General features: G+C 41.3%; 1 protein-coding gene across 1 annotated transcript; it reads left to right on the top strand.

Moving 5' to 3' along the window:
• Positions 1-1,605: 1,605 nt before the first annotated feature.
• Positions 1,606-18,779, top strand: LOC128500595 (chloride channel CLIC-like protein 1). The gene is made up of 13 exons (XM_053469787.1): positions 1,606-1,832; positions 2,799-2,872; positions 6,053-6,193; positions 7,144-7,254; positions 8,067-8,171; positions 8,390-8,611; positions 9,049-9,189; positions 9,776-9,866; positions 11,447-11,544; positions 12,839-12,985; positions 13,512-13,802; positions 16,353-16,502; positions 18,421-18,779. Exons 2-13 carry the CDS (start codon positions 2,855-2,857, stop codon positions 18,643-18,645), a joined length of 1,740 nt encoding a protein of 579 aa, XP_053325762.1. The 5' UTR covers positions 1,606-1,832; positions 2,799-2,854; the 3' UTR covers positions 18,646-18,779.
• The last annotated feature ends 315 nt before the right edge of the window (positions 18,780-19,094 follow it).

Below are 19,094 nucleotides of genomic sequence, written 5' to 3'. Positions count from 1 at the left end.
GTAATGCATTCTCTGCTGGTGAGGCTGAATGGGATAATAAAGTGCTCTTATTATTAATATACCCCTCATGCCTTCACAGCTGCCTGTATCTGAGTGGTCAAGGTGTTTTTCCTGCATGGTTTACATTTGAGGTCATCAGATGCGCCCGCTTTCAATGAACAATCCTCTGATGCTTTACTCCCTGGAAATTCTAAGCCCCCCCGGAGGTGTCCCCTGAATATCTATTAATAAATCAAAGGGGGGAATCCTTGCATCATCAAGCATACGGAGGAGGACTCTATTTGCTTGATTAGAAGACAACCCCTCAAGCTTTGGATCTTAATGAAAGAAAATAAAAAAAGGCCTGAACCTAAGACAGCCTTATTGGGGAAAAAATTGAAACTCTTTTTGCTCTCACACTATCAACATATTCGTCACCGGCCGCTACAGTGTCCCTGTGCGCCTGCTCTTGCCTCTTCTTGTTCTTCTGTCTTCGTCCCCGATATCAGCCCTTCAGGTATTGCGGCATCTCGATGCACTCTCTCCCTGGATTGGAGGAATGGCCCTTTTTATGAAGTACTTTCAAGAGGCCAGAATGTTCAAGCACCTTGATGACGTAGTGGATACCGGGGAGAAGCAGATGAACAAAAGAAGGCAGAAGAATAAAACGAGGCAAGAGGAGAAGCGGAGCTGCACCAAAGCAGACCGGGACATGGAAATGCACAGAGACGAAGGTAGGGAGACATTGAAAGAGAGCTTGTGAAAGCCCCTAGGCACCGGTCCCATGGATCTAAGGTCTAAACAAAAGCCGATCTTCATTATATGACACAATCATTTCTTTCAGATGATTTTTTTCCTGAAAAAACCTTGCCTTATACGGTATGTGACTGAACTGTAAACTTTAAAAAGTGGTTTTATCACCATAGCAACCAATGGAATATTCCATTCTTACTAAATCATACTGTTGGTTGCTATGTTGGTTTCCAGTTTTCACGCTTCGCACCTGGATCGTGTCCATACTTGGGAACTTCTGGGCTCCAGGTAGCCTGGGGAAGAATAACGGCGGTCCCTGAGGACTGCCATGAGTTCATGCCATCATCATAGGTTTTTGGGCCACATTTCCATGATAGTAAACGTTGTGAATGTTTTAACAGGTTTAGATAAAATCCATCTAATGCCAGCCTGACCCAACCCCAGGATGCAAGCAATCTGGATAATTAACTAAGTTACTTAAACCAAAATGCTTAAAACCTGAGCTGGGGTTGGCACACTGAGCCAACCCCAGTTTAAAACATCTTTTGGGCCAGGATGTGATCCGTTGGGTCTCATTTAAGGGGCGGGACTCTTCGTATCTGGGCACCCTTGTTTTTGACAAAATAGTCGATAATTCCAGACATTGTTTTGAGAATAAGTTACACAAGTGTTTCACTTTCATTAGAGTAACGTCACTAAGATTTCCCCATACTAGCAAGGAGTGCCTGCGGTGTATTAACTAGCCCCCCGCCGCCATACACAGCGCCATCTCATCGGCGACCGAAAGAGGCGACATAGCGCTAGAGTACTCGTGTCCGGTGTTTAGCACTCCGAATTACGTAATGCCATCCAACTCGCTACAGATCCCTGGCATTGAATAGGGTTAAAGCCACCGTCACTTGCCCTCCAGTCCACAACACAGTGCGTTAACCCCCGCGCTTTCACGTGTCGGAATATCGAGGAAAACGCCCCACTTCCCGTCAGCAACCGTTCCGGAGCCTGTCAGGCCCTTCTATAGGCTCGCTGCTACGTCACCAAGGCAGTCACATGACCTGCCTCTTTCCGTAGGCGCTGTAACCTGATGGGGTTAAAACGCTAAGGTATGGATGTCGCCTGCATGCATAGCCCCGCGTTATGCTTAGATCGCGGATATTAATCAGGATTAGTTTTGTGACATAATAACGTTGGGCTGTTTATGAAAACGAAGGCTGGGTGGCCTTCCCTTGTGGCCCAGGTGATATGTGTTTATGTATAATATTTAGGTATATATATATATATATATATATATATATATATATATTGTGTATGCATTTATATATAGTTTTATATATATATATATATGAATGCATAATATATAGAAATAAACTTTTATTGACACTTTATTTTCTCATAGAATTACAGCCTTATATTGTTCTGACCCTAAAACCTGCCAGACTCTCATTTGTGTGATTTACATAGTGCGGACAGGTGCACTTATTATTAATTGATTTGTAGCGCCATCGTATTAAGTAGAGTTGTACAAAGAGGAAACGGGACATAGCAAGTAGTGACTCGTCACATAAGGCAATGTGACGTAATGAAAGTGAAAAGTTACTGGGGATGAACGGATAGCAGGGGGTGCAATTAGTAGAGGTGTATAAGACTACAGTACACGTTACGGTATAGGTCGGTCTACCACTTCTGCTGGAATGCTGTTCCGCTTATCTACTGCTCTCTCAGCAAAGTAAAATATCTTTACATCTAAGCCTTTGCTTTTTGTTGTTGTTAGAAAACAGGGTCATAATCTAACGAAAACCTTTCATTTATAGCTATAAGCTTTGATAGATAAAGTAAAGCGCTGTGTGTTTTAACCCTTGCAGATCGCGTGAGCGTTTCTTTTTTTGGTCACCTATTTTTCTCACCTGTGTGCAGACATTTGTATTTTCGCGATGAGCTGACCTGAATGCTATTGGTCGTTTTTGCTCTCGTCTCTTACATTCTGTGCTGTGTTTCCCCGTTTGCATCGCCGGTTTTTACATTTCTTTTAGCATCCCTAATATTTCTTTCTCCGTTGGCTGTTTGCGCAGAGAAAGGTGTTTGAACCGAAGCTGTAACGTAATCTGGGAAATGAAAGTATGTCCTTATGATGAAGCCTATAAAGGTGAGTTACAAAATGTTAACTGCGCAAATAGCAGAGCATCCAGTCAATACAAATTAGCAAGGCTTTTGCCCCCCCCATGTCAGTATTTACAGCCATTGGTGTATTAACCTTGGGCACTGCCCTAGGCCTCACCCCAGATGCCCCCTCTGTGGCTACCTTCCTCACTGTAGAGAGTGTGAATATGATGTCATATCCAGCTCTTTGTCTTCATGGCTTAAGCAACCCAGTCTTTTGCGTTCATCACGTTCTCTAGGGTAGAATTGTAAAGTCTTGCTTTAGTGCTGAGTGGCAATGCGTCCCCGGAGCCTTTAGCAGAATGTTGGTATTGTTCTAGGAAAAAGTTGTGATCAGTTAAATGTAAAGATACATACCGCAGTAGAAAAGCAAAACCAAGTTAGGGAAAACATACTTGTTTCATTTGGATCATTTTGGCCATTTGACTCTGAGTGCTTAACATCAGGACACATCTTTCTCTGAGGAGACCCCAATGATTTTCATAGTTTTGCTAGAGTTCCATTTAGGGCTGCAACTAACGATTATTTTAATAATCGATTAGTTGGCCGATTATTTTTTCGATTAATCGATTAATCGGATAAAAAAATGAAAATGTAAATTTTTCATTTATTTAAAATAATTTACTAAACAAATGATGTTAAATACAAACAGCAGAATAAAAAAACTTTGATAATACATTTCTTGTCTTTATTTCCCAACCAGCCCCCCAATATATGCACATTTGAGCCCAGGCTTGCTACGCTGCCTCCCAGACATGCCATGCTGCCCCCCCACATATGCCACGCTGCCTACCACAGCACTCCACGCTGCCTCCCACATATACCACACCACGCTGCCTCCCACATATGCCACTCCACGCTGCCCACATATACCACACCATGCTGCCTCCCACATCTGCCACACCACGCTGCCTCCCACATCTGCCACTCCACGCTGCCTCCCACATCTGCCACTCCACGCTGCCTCCCACATCTGCCACTCCACATCTGCCACACCACGCTGCCTCCCACATCTGCCACACCACGCTGCCTCCCACATCTGCCACTCCACGCTGCCTCCCACATCTGCCACTCCACGCTGCCTCCCACATATGCCACGCCACGCTGCCTCCCACATCTGCCACGCCACGCTGCCTCCCACATCTGCCCACTCCACTCTACCCCCCACATGCCACTGTGCCTGATACGCCTTATACCCCCTGAAACACCACTCCATCCTCCCCAGACATGCCACCCTGCCCTCCCCACATATGCCACGCCATGCTGCCTCCCACATCTGCCACTCCACAATGCCTCCCACATATGCCACGCTGCCTCCCACATCTGCCACTCCACGCTGCCTCCCACATATGCCACTCCACTCTACCCCCCCCACATGCCACTGTGCCCGATACGCCTTATACCCCCTGAAACACCACTCCATCCTCCCCAGACATGCCACCCTGCCCTCCCCACATATGCCACTCCACGCTGCCTCCCACATCTGCCACTCCACGCTGCCTCCCACATCTGCCACTGTGCCTGTATCAGCAGGGAGGCAGCAGGGAGGCAGCGTATCGCCTTATATCCCCTGATACCCCACTCCATCCTCCCAAGACATGCCACCCTGCCTCCCAGACATGCCACTTCTCTACCCCCAGATATGCCTTATACACCCTGATACACCACTCCGTCCCCAGACATGCCACACTGCCCTCCCCACATATGCCTTATATACTGTATATGCCTTATACCCCCAGATATGTCACTTCACTGCCCCCAGGATTTAGATTCCCCTAAATTAACCCTAAACTCCCCATTAACCATAACTGCCCCTAAATTAACCCTTAACACCCCCTTAACCACAGCATCCCCTAAATTAACCCTAAAGACCCCATCAACCACAGCATCCCCTAAATTAACCCTAAACACACCATTAACCACAACTGCCTCAAATTAACCCCAAACACCCCATTAACAACAGCTGCTCCTAAATTAACCCTAAACACCCTATTAACATAACTGCCCCTAAATTAACCCTAAACACTCAATTAACCATAACTGCCCCTAAATTAACCCTAAACACCCCACTAACCATAACTGCCCCTAAATTAACCCCCACCTCCCCTAACTTTCAGTAGCCCAAATATATATATATATATATATATATTACATACATATATACACACACACACATATATATATATATATATATATATATATATATATATATATATATATATATATATATATATATATATATACACACACACACATACACATTATATATATATATATATAATGTACATATACTTACAGTTAGATGAGTGTCACAGCCATGTGGTTCTGGCCTGGAGAAGGAAGGGGCGGGGCCAGTTGTCACAGTGATTACAGGGAGGGGGAGTAAGTAGGAGCTGCTGCTGTGAGACGGTGAGTCAGACTAAACGGATTATATAATGAGGGGGATTTTTCAGAGCGTTTGCTCTGAAAAAACCCTCATTTTATAATCGATAATAATCGATTCAACTAATCGATAATGAAATTCGTTGCCAACGAATTTCATTATCGATTATTATCGATTTTATCGATTAGTTGTTGCAGCCCTAGTTCCATTTAAGTGACAACCTTACAGCTTACACTTTCATTAACCCCTTGACCCACAAAGTATATATATATATATATATATATATATATATATATATATATATATATATATATATATATATATATATATATATATATATATATATGTCCTACAAAGACATGGTCCCTGAGGACCATTCGGATGTATATATACGTCCTGGGTTTAAATGTAGCGGGTGCTCTGACCAGCGCCTACCAATATAATACAAACTGCCCCCAAAAATTTTAAATGCTAACTAATTATATATAAATGTGCTTTTTTTGGTGTTTTTATTTTATGTAAATTTGGGGGGGGGTGAGTGTGGGTACCTTTGGTGTCACAATAACATCCTGCAGGAAAATCCCTTTTCAACAAAGTCATAATGAAATTGCTGAAAACCTTCTTGTTTTAAAATGTTTTTGGCTTTGGGCGGTACTTTTATCTTCTCCTTTTTATAGTGGGACACACTGCCCCCGTCTCCTGGGACTAATTTATATAGCACCAACAATGTACGCAGCGTCTAATGCATTTTCTCCTAAATTGACGAAGCTGTGATTATCGTAGGTGTGTACAATGAAACTGGTAGTACTTGTCTCCATCATACTGATCCCCCGTTGCTGGAGTTTCCACGATGATGAGTGGATTGACCCAACTGACATGCTGAACTATGATGCAGCGTCAGGAAAGATGAGGAATCGGCCGCAGGTAGGTACCCGGTCGCTGCCATGTCCCGGGGGTCGGTATAATTACGAAAGACCGCACAGCAGCTGATCCAGATACCCAAGTCCTCCTAGGGAAGAAGCTGTCAAGCTGCCTCTGGCTCCCCACTATAGCCAAGCTGGCCTAACCAGGCAGCGGGAACAGCCCTGCACTGGCTCGTTCAGGCACTATTCTACTTAACACGCAAAGGGGGCAGTATAAGTGTGTGTGTGTCAGTTGAGTTTGTATAGGTTTGGCTGAGAGTGGTCACTGGGTTTTATATCAGCTTGGCTGAAGGTGATCAGGAATGCTTCTGTGTCACATGACAAGCGTCCCTGACAAAAAAAAAAAAATCAAGAAAAAAATTTCCATAATGAATTATTGATGAGAGAGGTTTGGAGATTTAACTGTATTAGGAATTGCAATTCTGCATTTAGTTCTAAATACGTGGAAATCGTGGGCAAGATCAAATTTACCTTAACTTCTCAACGTTATTCTAGAAGAATTGTTATGAAAAACCAAAAACGTTAAATACAGTTATGTTTAATTTGAAACTTAATATAAATTTTAAACTTGAAATATATGAAAAACTAAATAATAAAACAGCAGTATCAGGTTTGAGTTTAGCAGCAGTTCTGTGATTCAGTGATGCACGGTTTTGCTTGGTATTATCCAGCCATCCCTTGGGGCAGGAGAATCATGGTGGCCCTTGGTAATGCATTGTTAATGGCACACTCAGTGGTTTGCATGGTCTTACCAGCTCATCGCTCGTTAGCCGTGGCAGCATCTTGTTGGTCTTGGAAGTCAATTTACAACATTGCAAGCCCCTGCCATGTAACTAAGAAGTTCCTACGCAAGAATGCCCCGTAAAAGCGTATGAACTGTTTTTAGTGACTAAACCCCCGGGTGTGTTTGGGTTACAGTAACGTTTTGACAATTTGTTTCTCTCTTCTTAGATTGTTACAGAAGATACCCCGATTAAAGAGATCTGTCAGACGACAGAACAGACTGCCTGCCCGGCAGAGCTCAAAGCGTGTGAGAACAATGTGCACCATCTGCGCCTCCAAGTGAGACTTGGCTTTGGCTACCTATTTTCTCAGAGGGGATGATTCGTTATTTAGAAGATACTAATTTAATGTGTCTTCTTTTGACTTTGTGTAGTGTTAATATGCAAATATAAATGTCAACATTTGATTGATCTGATCCTGCCTGGTTTGCTGAGGAATGTCTGTGTGTATAAATATAACTCCAAATTTGCTTTTATTTCATGAGACATCCGGTAATAGTAGATTACAAGTACATTTCGAGGCAAAGCACATGGTTTGGTGGGTGTGGGGTATGTACTTGAGACGAGGTTGGGTAAATGAGGGGTTTGAAGTCAGACTATCTCCTTCCTCTAGACCAGCGGTTCTCAACCTGTGGGTTTGGAGGTTGAACGACCCTTCCACAGGGGTTGCCTAAGACCATCGGAAAACACATATTTCACTATATAATTACATAATTTTATGGTTGGGGGTCAGCACAACATGAGGAACTGTATTAAAGGGTCACAGCATTAGGAAGGTTGAGAACCACTGCTCTAGACTGTCCGTGAGAGAATGGTCCCTTAGCAGGCCGTGGATGGTCTGGAATCTTTAGATCCCGCAGTAGAACGCTTACTGGAGGCTCATGTGAGGTCTTCACTGAGATATCATGAGAAGTGAAGCCAAAATTGCATTATGGCTGTGCCTTTTGCTAATTTCAGTAACTAAAGAATAAAAAAAGTGATTTCTTTGAATAATGATATGAGATTTGTGGTAGACAAAAAACCAACCACTCGGACAAACTGTGAAAACCTAATTTTCCCCCAGCATACGGTATTTTTTTTTCTTTCTTGTAGGTAGAGAACTACAGGAAGAAAGAGAAATTTTCTCAGACCAGTAGTAACCCCATTTTCCGCCGTTACCTGAACAAGATTTTGAGTGGAGTTGAACCTTTAGGTCTGGTGAGTATAGAACAGAGCGGGCCGGGCCTGGGGCAGGAGGTTAAAAAATCTTAGCAAAGGGTCGGCATGGACTACAGCTTTGAACTGCATAGAATTTTACCCACTAGTTTGTGTTACGGGAGATTTTCTTGTACGTCCATTTATGGTATAAGGTTTTTATATATATATATATATATATATATATATTATTACACTGGTTTGACCCTTCTTTGTTTCAGCCTGATGAGTCTCAGCCAGAGATTCGTTACGATGCACAAGTATTCCTCACACGGCATATGTTAGCGGAAATCCAGAAGTTCCTGAACGACGCCGATTGGAATGCAGGGGCTCTGGATGATGCTCTAAGCAGAACCCTGGTAGACTTCAAGCATCACAATAAGGAAGACTGGGCATGGAAAATAGAGGATTATATCGGAATCAACGAATACACACTCTTTATGGTAAAAACAAATAAAATGTACTGCCTGGAAAAGAAGGACCCCCTTCAACTAAAAGTTTTAATTTACCTGGAGGTGTTGAAAAATTTAGGGGTGTATGTTTGACATATTTTATTAGCTGAATAATATGTATATCATTACTTCTGTTGTATTTATTATAATTTAATAAAAACCTCAAATGTCCTGAATGTGAAACAAACATATAGCTTTATAGGAGTTTTGATTTTGTACCTAAGCATATCAGTTGTAGCCAGTCCAGGATATCTTGTGATATTCATTAAGCTTTTTGCTATAAGATGTCCTACGTGACATGTTTTCTACATATCTATTAAATGAATACTTTTCTTACAAGTCTGTCTCCCCAATGTTTTATTCTTCATTTCCTTAACCTGAAATAAGAATGAATAAGTAACATTATTATTTATTCAAATTTTTTTTAGATCCTTCTCTGCTTTCTGTGCGTTGTTTCAGTGGTGGCTACAGAGCTTTGGACACGTGTGGGATGGTTTACACAGATAAAGCGTATCTGTATCCTTAGCATCGTGATTAGCTTCTTCTGGAACTGGTTATACTTATTCAAGGTTAGCATTGTTGTTCTGCTATTTGTTTAAAATGGACCATCCTTTTGTTTTGAAATTGGCATCACTTGAATACCTGCTTTTGAAATTATTACAATGTACCTGCCTCATATACAATATATATATATATATAATATATATATTTACACAATGTACGCGCCTCTAATATATATACATTCATACATACATACATACATAAACTCTCAAACACATTTGAACCAAGAAGCCAAACACCCATACATGTTGACGCTTTTTACCCTGTTTCTGTGGTTTAGTCAGGTTGTCAATCGAGTCCTGTGTGTTTAAATACACAGAATCTACTTCTCCTATAGGTGAATACTGATTGGTCAGTTTTTGTCAAGATTGTCTTGCATTTTGTCTGGATGCTTTGCTGTTTTCTGTAATTTATTTTTTCAGGATAAAAAAAAAAAAACATTTTTGTGTATAAAGTCATGGAACCTCAAAATCAATTATCATAAGCTGACATATGTAATACAACTAAAAAGTGATCTACAGGGCACTGTATGCACTTGTATGACATTTTAAAAGATCTTTGTTCATTTAAATAGCCACCGTGTGTATATTGCAGGTGGAATATGCTGAACAGCAGGCGGAGTTGGCAAAGCTGGGAAAGTATGACAGCTGCAGCGAGAAGAGCAGCTTCACGGAGGGCCTAGTTGGTGAGACACCTATATCCAAATGTTTGAATGTGGGTCCGCATATGATTGGCTGGAATTACATTGCTGAAGTTTGTGATGTCATTGTGGGTTGACATATATCCCAAACATATGGAGCATGTGGAATTCCCTGTTGTATGGTTTGGGGGAATGTCGCAGGTGTAAGATTTCAGTGAGATTGGAGTAAAGCTGCACGATCTATGTACAGCCCATCTTGGCATTGGATTAATGGGAGGATTGGTAACTTCTTGAAGCCACTATTCTGATGGCACTGACTACCTCAAATGAAGTAAAGATGGGAAACGGTATAAGCAGTCATGTGTTCTTAAGAAAATCTTATCCGTATAATATTTGCTACAGTCCATCAAATATTACGAAAAGTTCCTTTTATACCTAAGAGCTATAACGGAGCAAAGTGCTGAGTTTAAAGCAATCAGCAGATACTTTTCCTCTCTAGTGTTTATTCCAAATTTTATCCCAGACTCCCAGTTTTTTTCTTGAAAACTGAACCATAACCACACTTTGCTAGTGTGATGACCCATGCTGTACACATTATTATGACAAGACAAATTGTGTAATGAAATAAGGATAAAATACATTTTAATCCTGAATCTATAACAAGAACAAGGACTCATTAAGACCCGAGTTTTACATCAGGAAAATGGGCAGGCTAGGTGCGCCAAATGGTTCTTATCTGCCGTCAAAATCTAGGTTTCACGAATCAGGCTTGTGCTGCCGACTCGTGTCAGCTAACACGACGTTCCTCTGGCTACCAGCAGTGGCTGCAGAGCAGGGGTGAGGCTAGAGTCACTTTTAAAATAAAATATATTTTCAGAAAAACAGATAAGATACATGTATCTTAACTTATTGTATAATCACTGGCAAAAAGTTATTGTTAATACCGGTCTTAATTTCTGCACAAAAGTCGCAAAATACAAGATTAAGTTCTTCGAACTTAAGTTCACTTTCCCATGTGCTTCTTCGATGAACTACCGATGATATAAAAATGACATCAGTGACATAGTAATGTCATAGTAACCTATGGATTTGTTTATTTTGCTGATTTGAACTGTGACAATTCTTACCTTTTGGATGGATTTGGATTCAGACTGCATCATTTCACTGCTCTTTGTATTAGCTTTATTGTGGTGACGGAAGGTCTCACAGCGACATAACGGACACCCAACAGACTTACATGACATTCTCGGGGTTTGATCAAGAATTCAAAACAGACATTCACGCACACTAACACTATCCAGACCCAGCTCATATCTGTTGAAAGTGAACCATAAGCCTGCATCTTAGCAAGGAAGGGCATTCTTTAGGTAGATGTTTCTCTCTTACTACTAGCGTTCAAGGAGGAGCACACTTCTGCTAGGTGTTTCTCTCCAACCATGAGCATTCAGGGAGGTGCGCCCGATCAGAAGGTCTTTCTCTCCTAGAAGTTACAAAACATGCAGAAAGAAGTAACTACACATGAGGTTCCTTTAGTGGCTTAAACAATTCTGTAATGCTGTTAATCAATGTATCATTTTAATTTTTATATTTCTGCTGTTTCTATTTTTTTTCCTCATCTGATGAAGACTTGCTGAGGTCTTCTTTCACCTTTCGAAATGATCCTTGTGTGGAATATTTTAAAACTCTCAACATAAATCCAGCATTGAAGGTCCCAATAACTAAGGTGAGTTCCACTATTAGTTTATATATATATACATATATATAATTTATTTATTGTCTTCAAATTATTTATGTGCAGGAAAGAGCATTATCCAGGACACATACTTTTTTTTATTATTATGGGGTTGATCCAGCCAACAACCCAGAGTTGTTGTAGCCAAAACTACTTTTTGTAACACACATGAGCATAAAATGGTTTAGGTTGGCAACAGTACCTCTCCTGTTAGTGTGTAATTACTTTAAGCTTCTGTAAAAGATTTAATAGAGCTGCAGTAGACCTACCCCTTACTGATGAAACATTAAACCTAAAATTAAACCCTTTGGGATCACAATTTTTTTTTTTTCACCACCTTTCAGTCTTTCCAAACAGAATCACCTTTTTATGCATCACCCCATTCCTGTGTAGGTTAGAAAAGTAAAAAAAAAAAATAAAACAAAAAAACACACCAAATATATCAGAACAAAACAAAAGCCCTAGATGCAAGTTTGTCCAAAATGTTAAACTCATAGTCAGCAGTGTAAGATGAAATACCAGATCACAAAAAAGTCTTGAGTTGCTCAAGTTGACTGAGACCCCAGATGTTTTAGAAAGGAAACTATAGGTACTTTGACATTCAGATGAAGTTGAGTTGATGGCTCAACTCAGTTTCAACAAAATAAATAGTACCCAATTATTTAATTATTTCCTACACCCAGAAGGGGCAAAGGTGGGAGAATGCTATGATGGTTCTTTAAGGATGGCAGTGAGGCACTACTTTTACAGCTGGGATACTTTGGCATTGCCAGTGTTAGAAATGGCTGCATAAACATACTAGTGTGCCTGTTCTCATAACAGGTCCACCGCCATGACTTGGACCAAAGAAGTTCTCTAAGCTTTAGGCTTATGTGAGTGACCACCCTGGCTTTATACCGGCCAGAATTTGGAGTCTGGTTCTAACTAACCATTCAGTTCTAGGGCTGGTTAATTCTTAAGTGTTGCTCTATAATGATACTTGCCAACCTGGCAAGCGGCACCTTCTGCTCCGATGATATTGCTGCAACTTTTAGGTGCCCCTTTGAAGGAGATGCTGAGGGATAAGCCTTACTTTAAAATGCCAACATTGGTGTCTCTGCAATGAGCAGCGCAGGCTGCAGGAAATGCTTTGTGGATTATTATGTGTTTTACTTTAAAGGGGCAGTCCAGCGGGCATACGTATTTTAATGCTTATGGTAGCTGAGAGGTCCTTTGAGATTTGTTTTCTCTCATCCTATCCATTACAAAACACATTCTGGAAATATACTTTTCCTTTTTTTTTTAGGCAATAGCTCTCACATTCACTGATTTTATAACCGAACCGTTAAAGCACTTGGGAAAGGGGATTGGCGAGTTTCTACGAGCCCTGCTTTCAGAAATCCCTATCATTTTACAAGTCCCGGTTTTGATTTTCATGGCGGTTGCTCTGTTGGTAAGTGCTCTTTTTTATTTTTTTAATTTTTTTCTTTCCTTTCTATATGTATATAGGTTTTGTCTTTGTCATGTAACGTTTCCCTATTGAACAATCCTACGTCGCAAAATGTGGTTTGAAAAAAGCCTTTTTTGCTATTAACTAAAGACACTCTTTTTTGGCACAAAAAGTTGCTTTTGTCTAATAATTTGTTCCTCTGGATTGCTGTGCGTATATCTTTGCTGGAAACGATGCCCCAGATTGTCAATTCACCTCTTGAGCTTTTGTGCCTCTTAGGTGTGAGGGCGAATATGTGGGCTTTGGATGTATTTGTGCCCCAACGTATTTTTTTATTGTTTTTTTCTTGTTTAAAAATGTTTTATGGCTTTGAAACAGTTGACGCATAGATTCTACCGTTATCTTATCATAGGTATTCCTATAAAGCCTTTTAGCTTGCTGCCCTAACTCTTTGTTTGCACTTATTCCGTAGCGGGCTCCTTTTTGTTAAATTTGCTCATATGTTTTATGGAACTGTACTTTTTAATAGGCCTTCTGCTACGGAACTGGCTCATCAGTTGGTCAAATCAACAGGATCCGTCATATAGCGGGTCCAGGCAGAGATGAGCCTCGTGCTGTGGAGCCTCAGAGACCAGGTTTCACCCAGTCTATTAAAGCGAATCCCAACTCCAATGACAACTATCAAGGAGGAAACCACAACAATACAGAGCAGAGGGACAGGGGGACAACTGAAAGGCAGCATCATTACCTACAGGAGCCAGAGACTCTTGATGCAATGGATGCTATAGGTACCAGACCTGACCCAAGGCCGCAAGACATTGTGAGTTATAAACAAAGTTGGCATTTTGTCATGTGCCACCTCCCCCGAAGAGCAGCTTTTATGATTAAGCCACCAGCCTTGTGATGTATCCATTGGCAATTATATTAGTATTATTTTGATGATGAACAGGAATTTCAAAATGTCTATGAAATAGTTAGTATTGGCTAACCCTCTTCCATTTTATTGGAATTAGGAAGGGATATGTCAGGGTCAAAGAGGTGGAGCTAGCCTAAGGACAGTAATGGAGCAGGATAGGGCTGCAACAACTAATCAATAAAATCGATAATTATCGATTAGTCGAATCGATTTTTATCGATCCTAAAAATTGTTTTTTTTCAGAGCAAATGCTCTGAAAAACTCCTCTCCTTATATAATCCGACCTCAAACAGAGATTGGATTATAACACTAGAATCCAGATCTCCCGCAACGCTGCAGGGGACCTGGATTCCCCTCACTGTCAGCACTGTGCACAGACAACTTCTGTCTCTCCCCTCCACTTCCGCTGGGGCTCCTACGATGCAGCGCCAGCATCACATGATGTAGAAGCCCCAGCAGAAGTGAAGGGGAGTAACGGAGGCTGTCTGTGCACATCGTGCAGACCCTAACCTGCTGACAGAGAATCGAGGTCTCCTGCAGAGGATCATCCTCTCTGTCAGCTGGTGGGGGTCTGCGCGATGCACACAGACAGCCTCCGTTACTGCCCTTCACTTCCGCTGGGGCTTCTATGAAGCTGCAGTGACAGTGCCTGTCAGCAACGGAGGTTCACAAAACACCAGGGAGTCGGGAGAGAGGCAGAGCGGTGTATGGGAGGGGGAGGAGGCAGAGCGGTGTATGGGAGCCACCCTCCCATACACCACTCTGGCTCCTCCCCCTCTGATACACCACTCTGCCTCTCTACCCGACTCCCTGGTGTCTTGTGAACCTCTGTTGCTGACAGGAGGCAAAGTGGTGTATGGGAGGTGGGAGAGAGGCAGAGTGATGTATGGGAAGGGGGAGAGAGGCAGAGTGATGTATGGGAGGGGGGAGGAGGCAGAGTGGTGAATGGGAGGGGGGATGAGGCAGAGTGGTGAATGGGAGGGGGAGGAGGCAGAGTGGTGTATGGGTGAGTTATAGTGGTGTATGGGGGGTATAATGAATTTCAGGGTAGCAGAGTAGTGTATGGGGGGGTATAATGAATTTCAGAATGGCATATCTGGAGGAGGCAGAGTGGTGAATCAGGGCGTATAATGAATTTCAGGGTGGTGCAGGGCATTTATGGGGGGCAGTGGCATATCTGGGTGCACAGTGGCATATAGGGCGATAAAAGGCATAAATGGGGGCGAGTTGCATATTGGAAGTTATAAGGCATATCAGGGGGCACAGTGGCACATAGGGGGTATAAGGCATATCAATATTAGGCATATCAGGGGGCATAAGACATATCTGGGGGTAAAAGGTATATCAGGGGGCTCAGTTGCATATCACTGGCATATAAGAGGTATAAGGCATATCTGGGGGCAGAGTGGCAAGCTGGGGGTCAGATGTGGATAACTGGGGGCAGCTTGGTAAATAAAAGAAAATATAAACAAGGCTTTTTTCCTCATAGTTTTTATTAAATATGAAAAATAGTTAACATATGAAGTTATATTTACTAATAGCTTTGTATTAAAACCTAGTTTGAGGAACACTGTGTTTGGGTTCTTGTAGCTTTTATTATGTTAGTAAAATAAGAAGGTGAATAGAGGGAGGCCATTGTGATAAAGAGATGAAAGTGTAAATTGTAAGTTTTTTATTACATTATTTTAAATTTGCATTTTTTATCCGATTAATCGATTAATCGAAAAAATAATCGGCCAACTAATCGATTATTAAAATAATCGTTGGTTGCAGCCCTAGAGCAGGACCAAATACAGTCCCCCTCTTGAAGACCTGGTAATATATTCTGATTACTGGAGCCTCCAGGCTGTATCTGAGTTCCCACCTCGCGGATCTCTTAAGTTCATGAGATGTTACCAGAAAATTTACCACATTTAAATCTCTACCAAATTGGGTGTACACAAATTACACTGTAATTCAAAAGATGTTGGTAGAATGACACACTTTTATGCTCTCCATCTTAACTTACTACAAATATTTTGTGTTGACATAGCCATGTCAAAATATGTATCCTCAGAAACGTGTGCACCAGACATACATGTAGTTTAACTTTAATGATGGGTCTGTTCTAAGGATGCATATTGTTTTGAATTTGATAAACCCATTTACATTTTTTCAGAGAATATAGAGTGTTTATTACTTTTTCTATGCAGGCCCAATTATCACCTGGACGTAGAGTCACATCAGCTATGGGGACCCCAGAAGTCTCCTCACACCGAATGGAGAGACCTCTGTGGTCCCCAGTGTTACCTTTTATTAGCCCAGTATAAAAAAAGGTGATGATCCTCTCCTAAAGATGCCATCTTCCCTTGTACCAACACCGCTATTAATGGGGGATTAAAAGCGAAAGCTACAATAATTTAATTTTTCACACTTGTATCACAAAATGTTTACGTTGTTTCCTGTGGACTACAGAGACAGTATGAAGTGAACAACCCAGAAGAGAAGCCAACAGTGCAAATAAAGTCTGCAGATGAGAAAAAGCCAAGCCAGAGGGACCTAAACACCACCTCAGACTCTGAACTAAGAAGAAGGAAGGCCAATGTGGAAACGTTGAGGCACGCCGTAAGTAGCTTCCTGTATTAAATGTGAAGTTCTAGACAAGTAATGCCGATCTGAAAAGCTGGGGCTGAAGGGGTTTGTTCTCTAAACTGTAAGAGGAAATATTTTGTCTTACTAGAAGGGCCAGCTTAGCCAGTCGCGATGCATTCTTGCCAAGAACTCCTTGCCAAGAACTCCCACCCAATTCCTTATCAGTATCAGATTAACTCCTTAAGGACAATGGGTGGTCTCTAAACCCATTGAAAACAATGCATTTTGAGCACATACATGTACGGGCTTTGTCATTAAGGGGTTAAAGACACATTTTCAAAAGTACTGTGCTGTTTAAAACAGTTCTAGTTTTGTGGCAAAATATAATCTCCTGGGGCAGCAGCATATTAGCCACAGCAACGTATGATACTGTATCTAGAACCGCGTTTTATGCTTAAGTCTGCGAGGTAACGGACTTTTTCCTCCCCGCAAGTATCGTGTAGAGCTACCATATTGTAGCAGGGAAGCTTGCCCGGCACGATCTTTCATAACAAGTCAATGAGATGAAATGCTGCCTCTCAACTCAAGGCTTAGCAAATAAACCCTTTAGACTCAAGTCCACATGGACGTCACGAAAAGAGATAACTTGTACACCTTTTCTATCTGGACGTCCGTATCCTTACAGAATTGGTAGGCTGTTATGACGTTGTGTTACATGATTCCTACCCCATCAGATATTGCTCCGTTTTACATCCTTGCAGTCAGATTTCCTATATTTTCTCGTGGTTGCATAATTTTGTTATTTTCCAAACCTGTCTAGAGAGAGTACAAAAAGTTCCCTGGTTGGTTGTAGTCTTATTAGGGGAACAGATGAGGTGCTTCCATATTCGTGATTCTATATGAGCTATTCCCAGAACTATGGCTTAGTTGTGAATTGGTGAACTGTTGCTATAGAGATGTTGAAATGCCGTCCTATCTACGTATCTGGCTGTAATCTTGTTTTTTGTTTTTGTATGCAGTGCTTTAAAAGGACACTCCAGCGCTCGTATGAACATAATGCATATGATAGCTGACTGGTCCCTTTAAATAATGGGGCGTGGGATTATGCAGAACCCCCCCCATGTAAAGTACTGTAATATGCATTTTTTTTTTTTTTTTTTGCTGGTGAGGCACCGCTGTCATTTTAATCTTTGATAATATATGTATTTCAGAATATTGCATTGCCCTCCAGATTTCAACCACTAGCCACATCATTAAAAAGTACCGGCACTCTCTAGCCGACCTACTTGATTATGGTATAGCACTTTTTATATGGCCATGGAGAAGACTAATTTCATAAAATTGGTATTTATGAATGTTGTGTCTTTTAATCCTCTATGATGCTGCTAGTCTAACAGCTTTGCTATAAGTTAGAGGAAGCGAAAGCAGGTTGATGCGTCGTCCTCAATGAAAATCAACTGAAGGTCCTGTAACAATTGGTTTTGGTTTCTTTCTCCAATAAGGTCAGAGGGCACACTAACTAATGGAAACTTTACACTGCTAGAGTTCCATGTGTTAGTCTGTTGAGGCAAATTGCTTTTCACAGTTGGCATAAATTACTTGTGAAGGTGACTAAACCTTTAAATGCAAGAGTTGCTAGGAATTGATTTACTGTCCCTTTAACAAACCTTTCTAAAGCATCAATCAAATGGGAGCTTTAAAAGATTACGTGATTGAATGTATGCATACTACGACAAGGAAATGCCTTGGTAAATGGTTCTAATCCATTATTATCTCTGCTTGGTATCCCCATTCATTGCAATTTCTTGTTCCGCTTGATATTCTTTATGAAACTGGAAAATGGGGGGAAAAAACCCCCCAATTTTTTGATCACCATTTAGAATTTGCAGTTTTGGGGCCGGCAAAATATTTTGGCATTTATGGCTGTTTTTTTTATATGCTTGTTCTTTAGGGATCAAGTTCTAAAATATCCCCCCAAAAAGAAAATGATTCCACAGATGAAGAGAAGAGAAGGAGAAATGATTCTTCATCAGATGCGGAATCGGGAAGTGTCGCATGTAATTCGGACAGCCAGGATACCAAATATATAAACCCCACATTGCTCAGGCTGGATTTACAGACAACAGCTGATGTGGCTGAGAATATAAGCAGTGTAAGTAGAGATCATGATGATTAATATATGGTCGTAGTGTACCAAAGTGGGAATCCTCTACCTAAAGGTGAAGAGATATTGTTCGGTACTATTTTTAATACAGAATATACATTCCAATATTGTTTTTATTATAATAAAATGATAATAAAGTTCAGAAATGTCATAATGTCCTTCCTTTCACCTTTGTATTTAAATAAATTAATATCAATATAGGAAATCCTTTAACGGACATTAAAAAGCTATCATATGGACTTTAAGGCATATTATAGCTGCATGATCCCTTAAAGTTTCCATGGCGGCCCCCTTGCAAATATAGTAGCGGGTTTTGTAGAATTTCCCTTATGGATTTGCTCCCCCCAGCTATTTTTTTCGCAAAAGATGTGTACCCCTGTCAGCTCGAACGACCAACGCTGGAAGGTGGGGGACCATTCATACCCCAAATCCGCGTGCGATCCATTCAGTCGAAACTTTCT

The sequence above is a fragment of the Spea bombifrons genome, chromosome 6 (assembly GCF_027358695.1).
Source record: "Spea bombifrons isolate aSpeBom1 chromosome 6, aSpeBom1.2.pri, whole genome shotgun sequence".
NCBI classification, from domain to species: Eukaryota; Metazoa; Chordata; class Amphibia; order Anura; family Pelobatidae; genus Spea; species Spea bombifrons.
The sequence above is the reverse complement of the archived record's forward strand: the minus strand, read 5'-3'. Positions and strand labels throughout refer to the sequence as shown.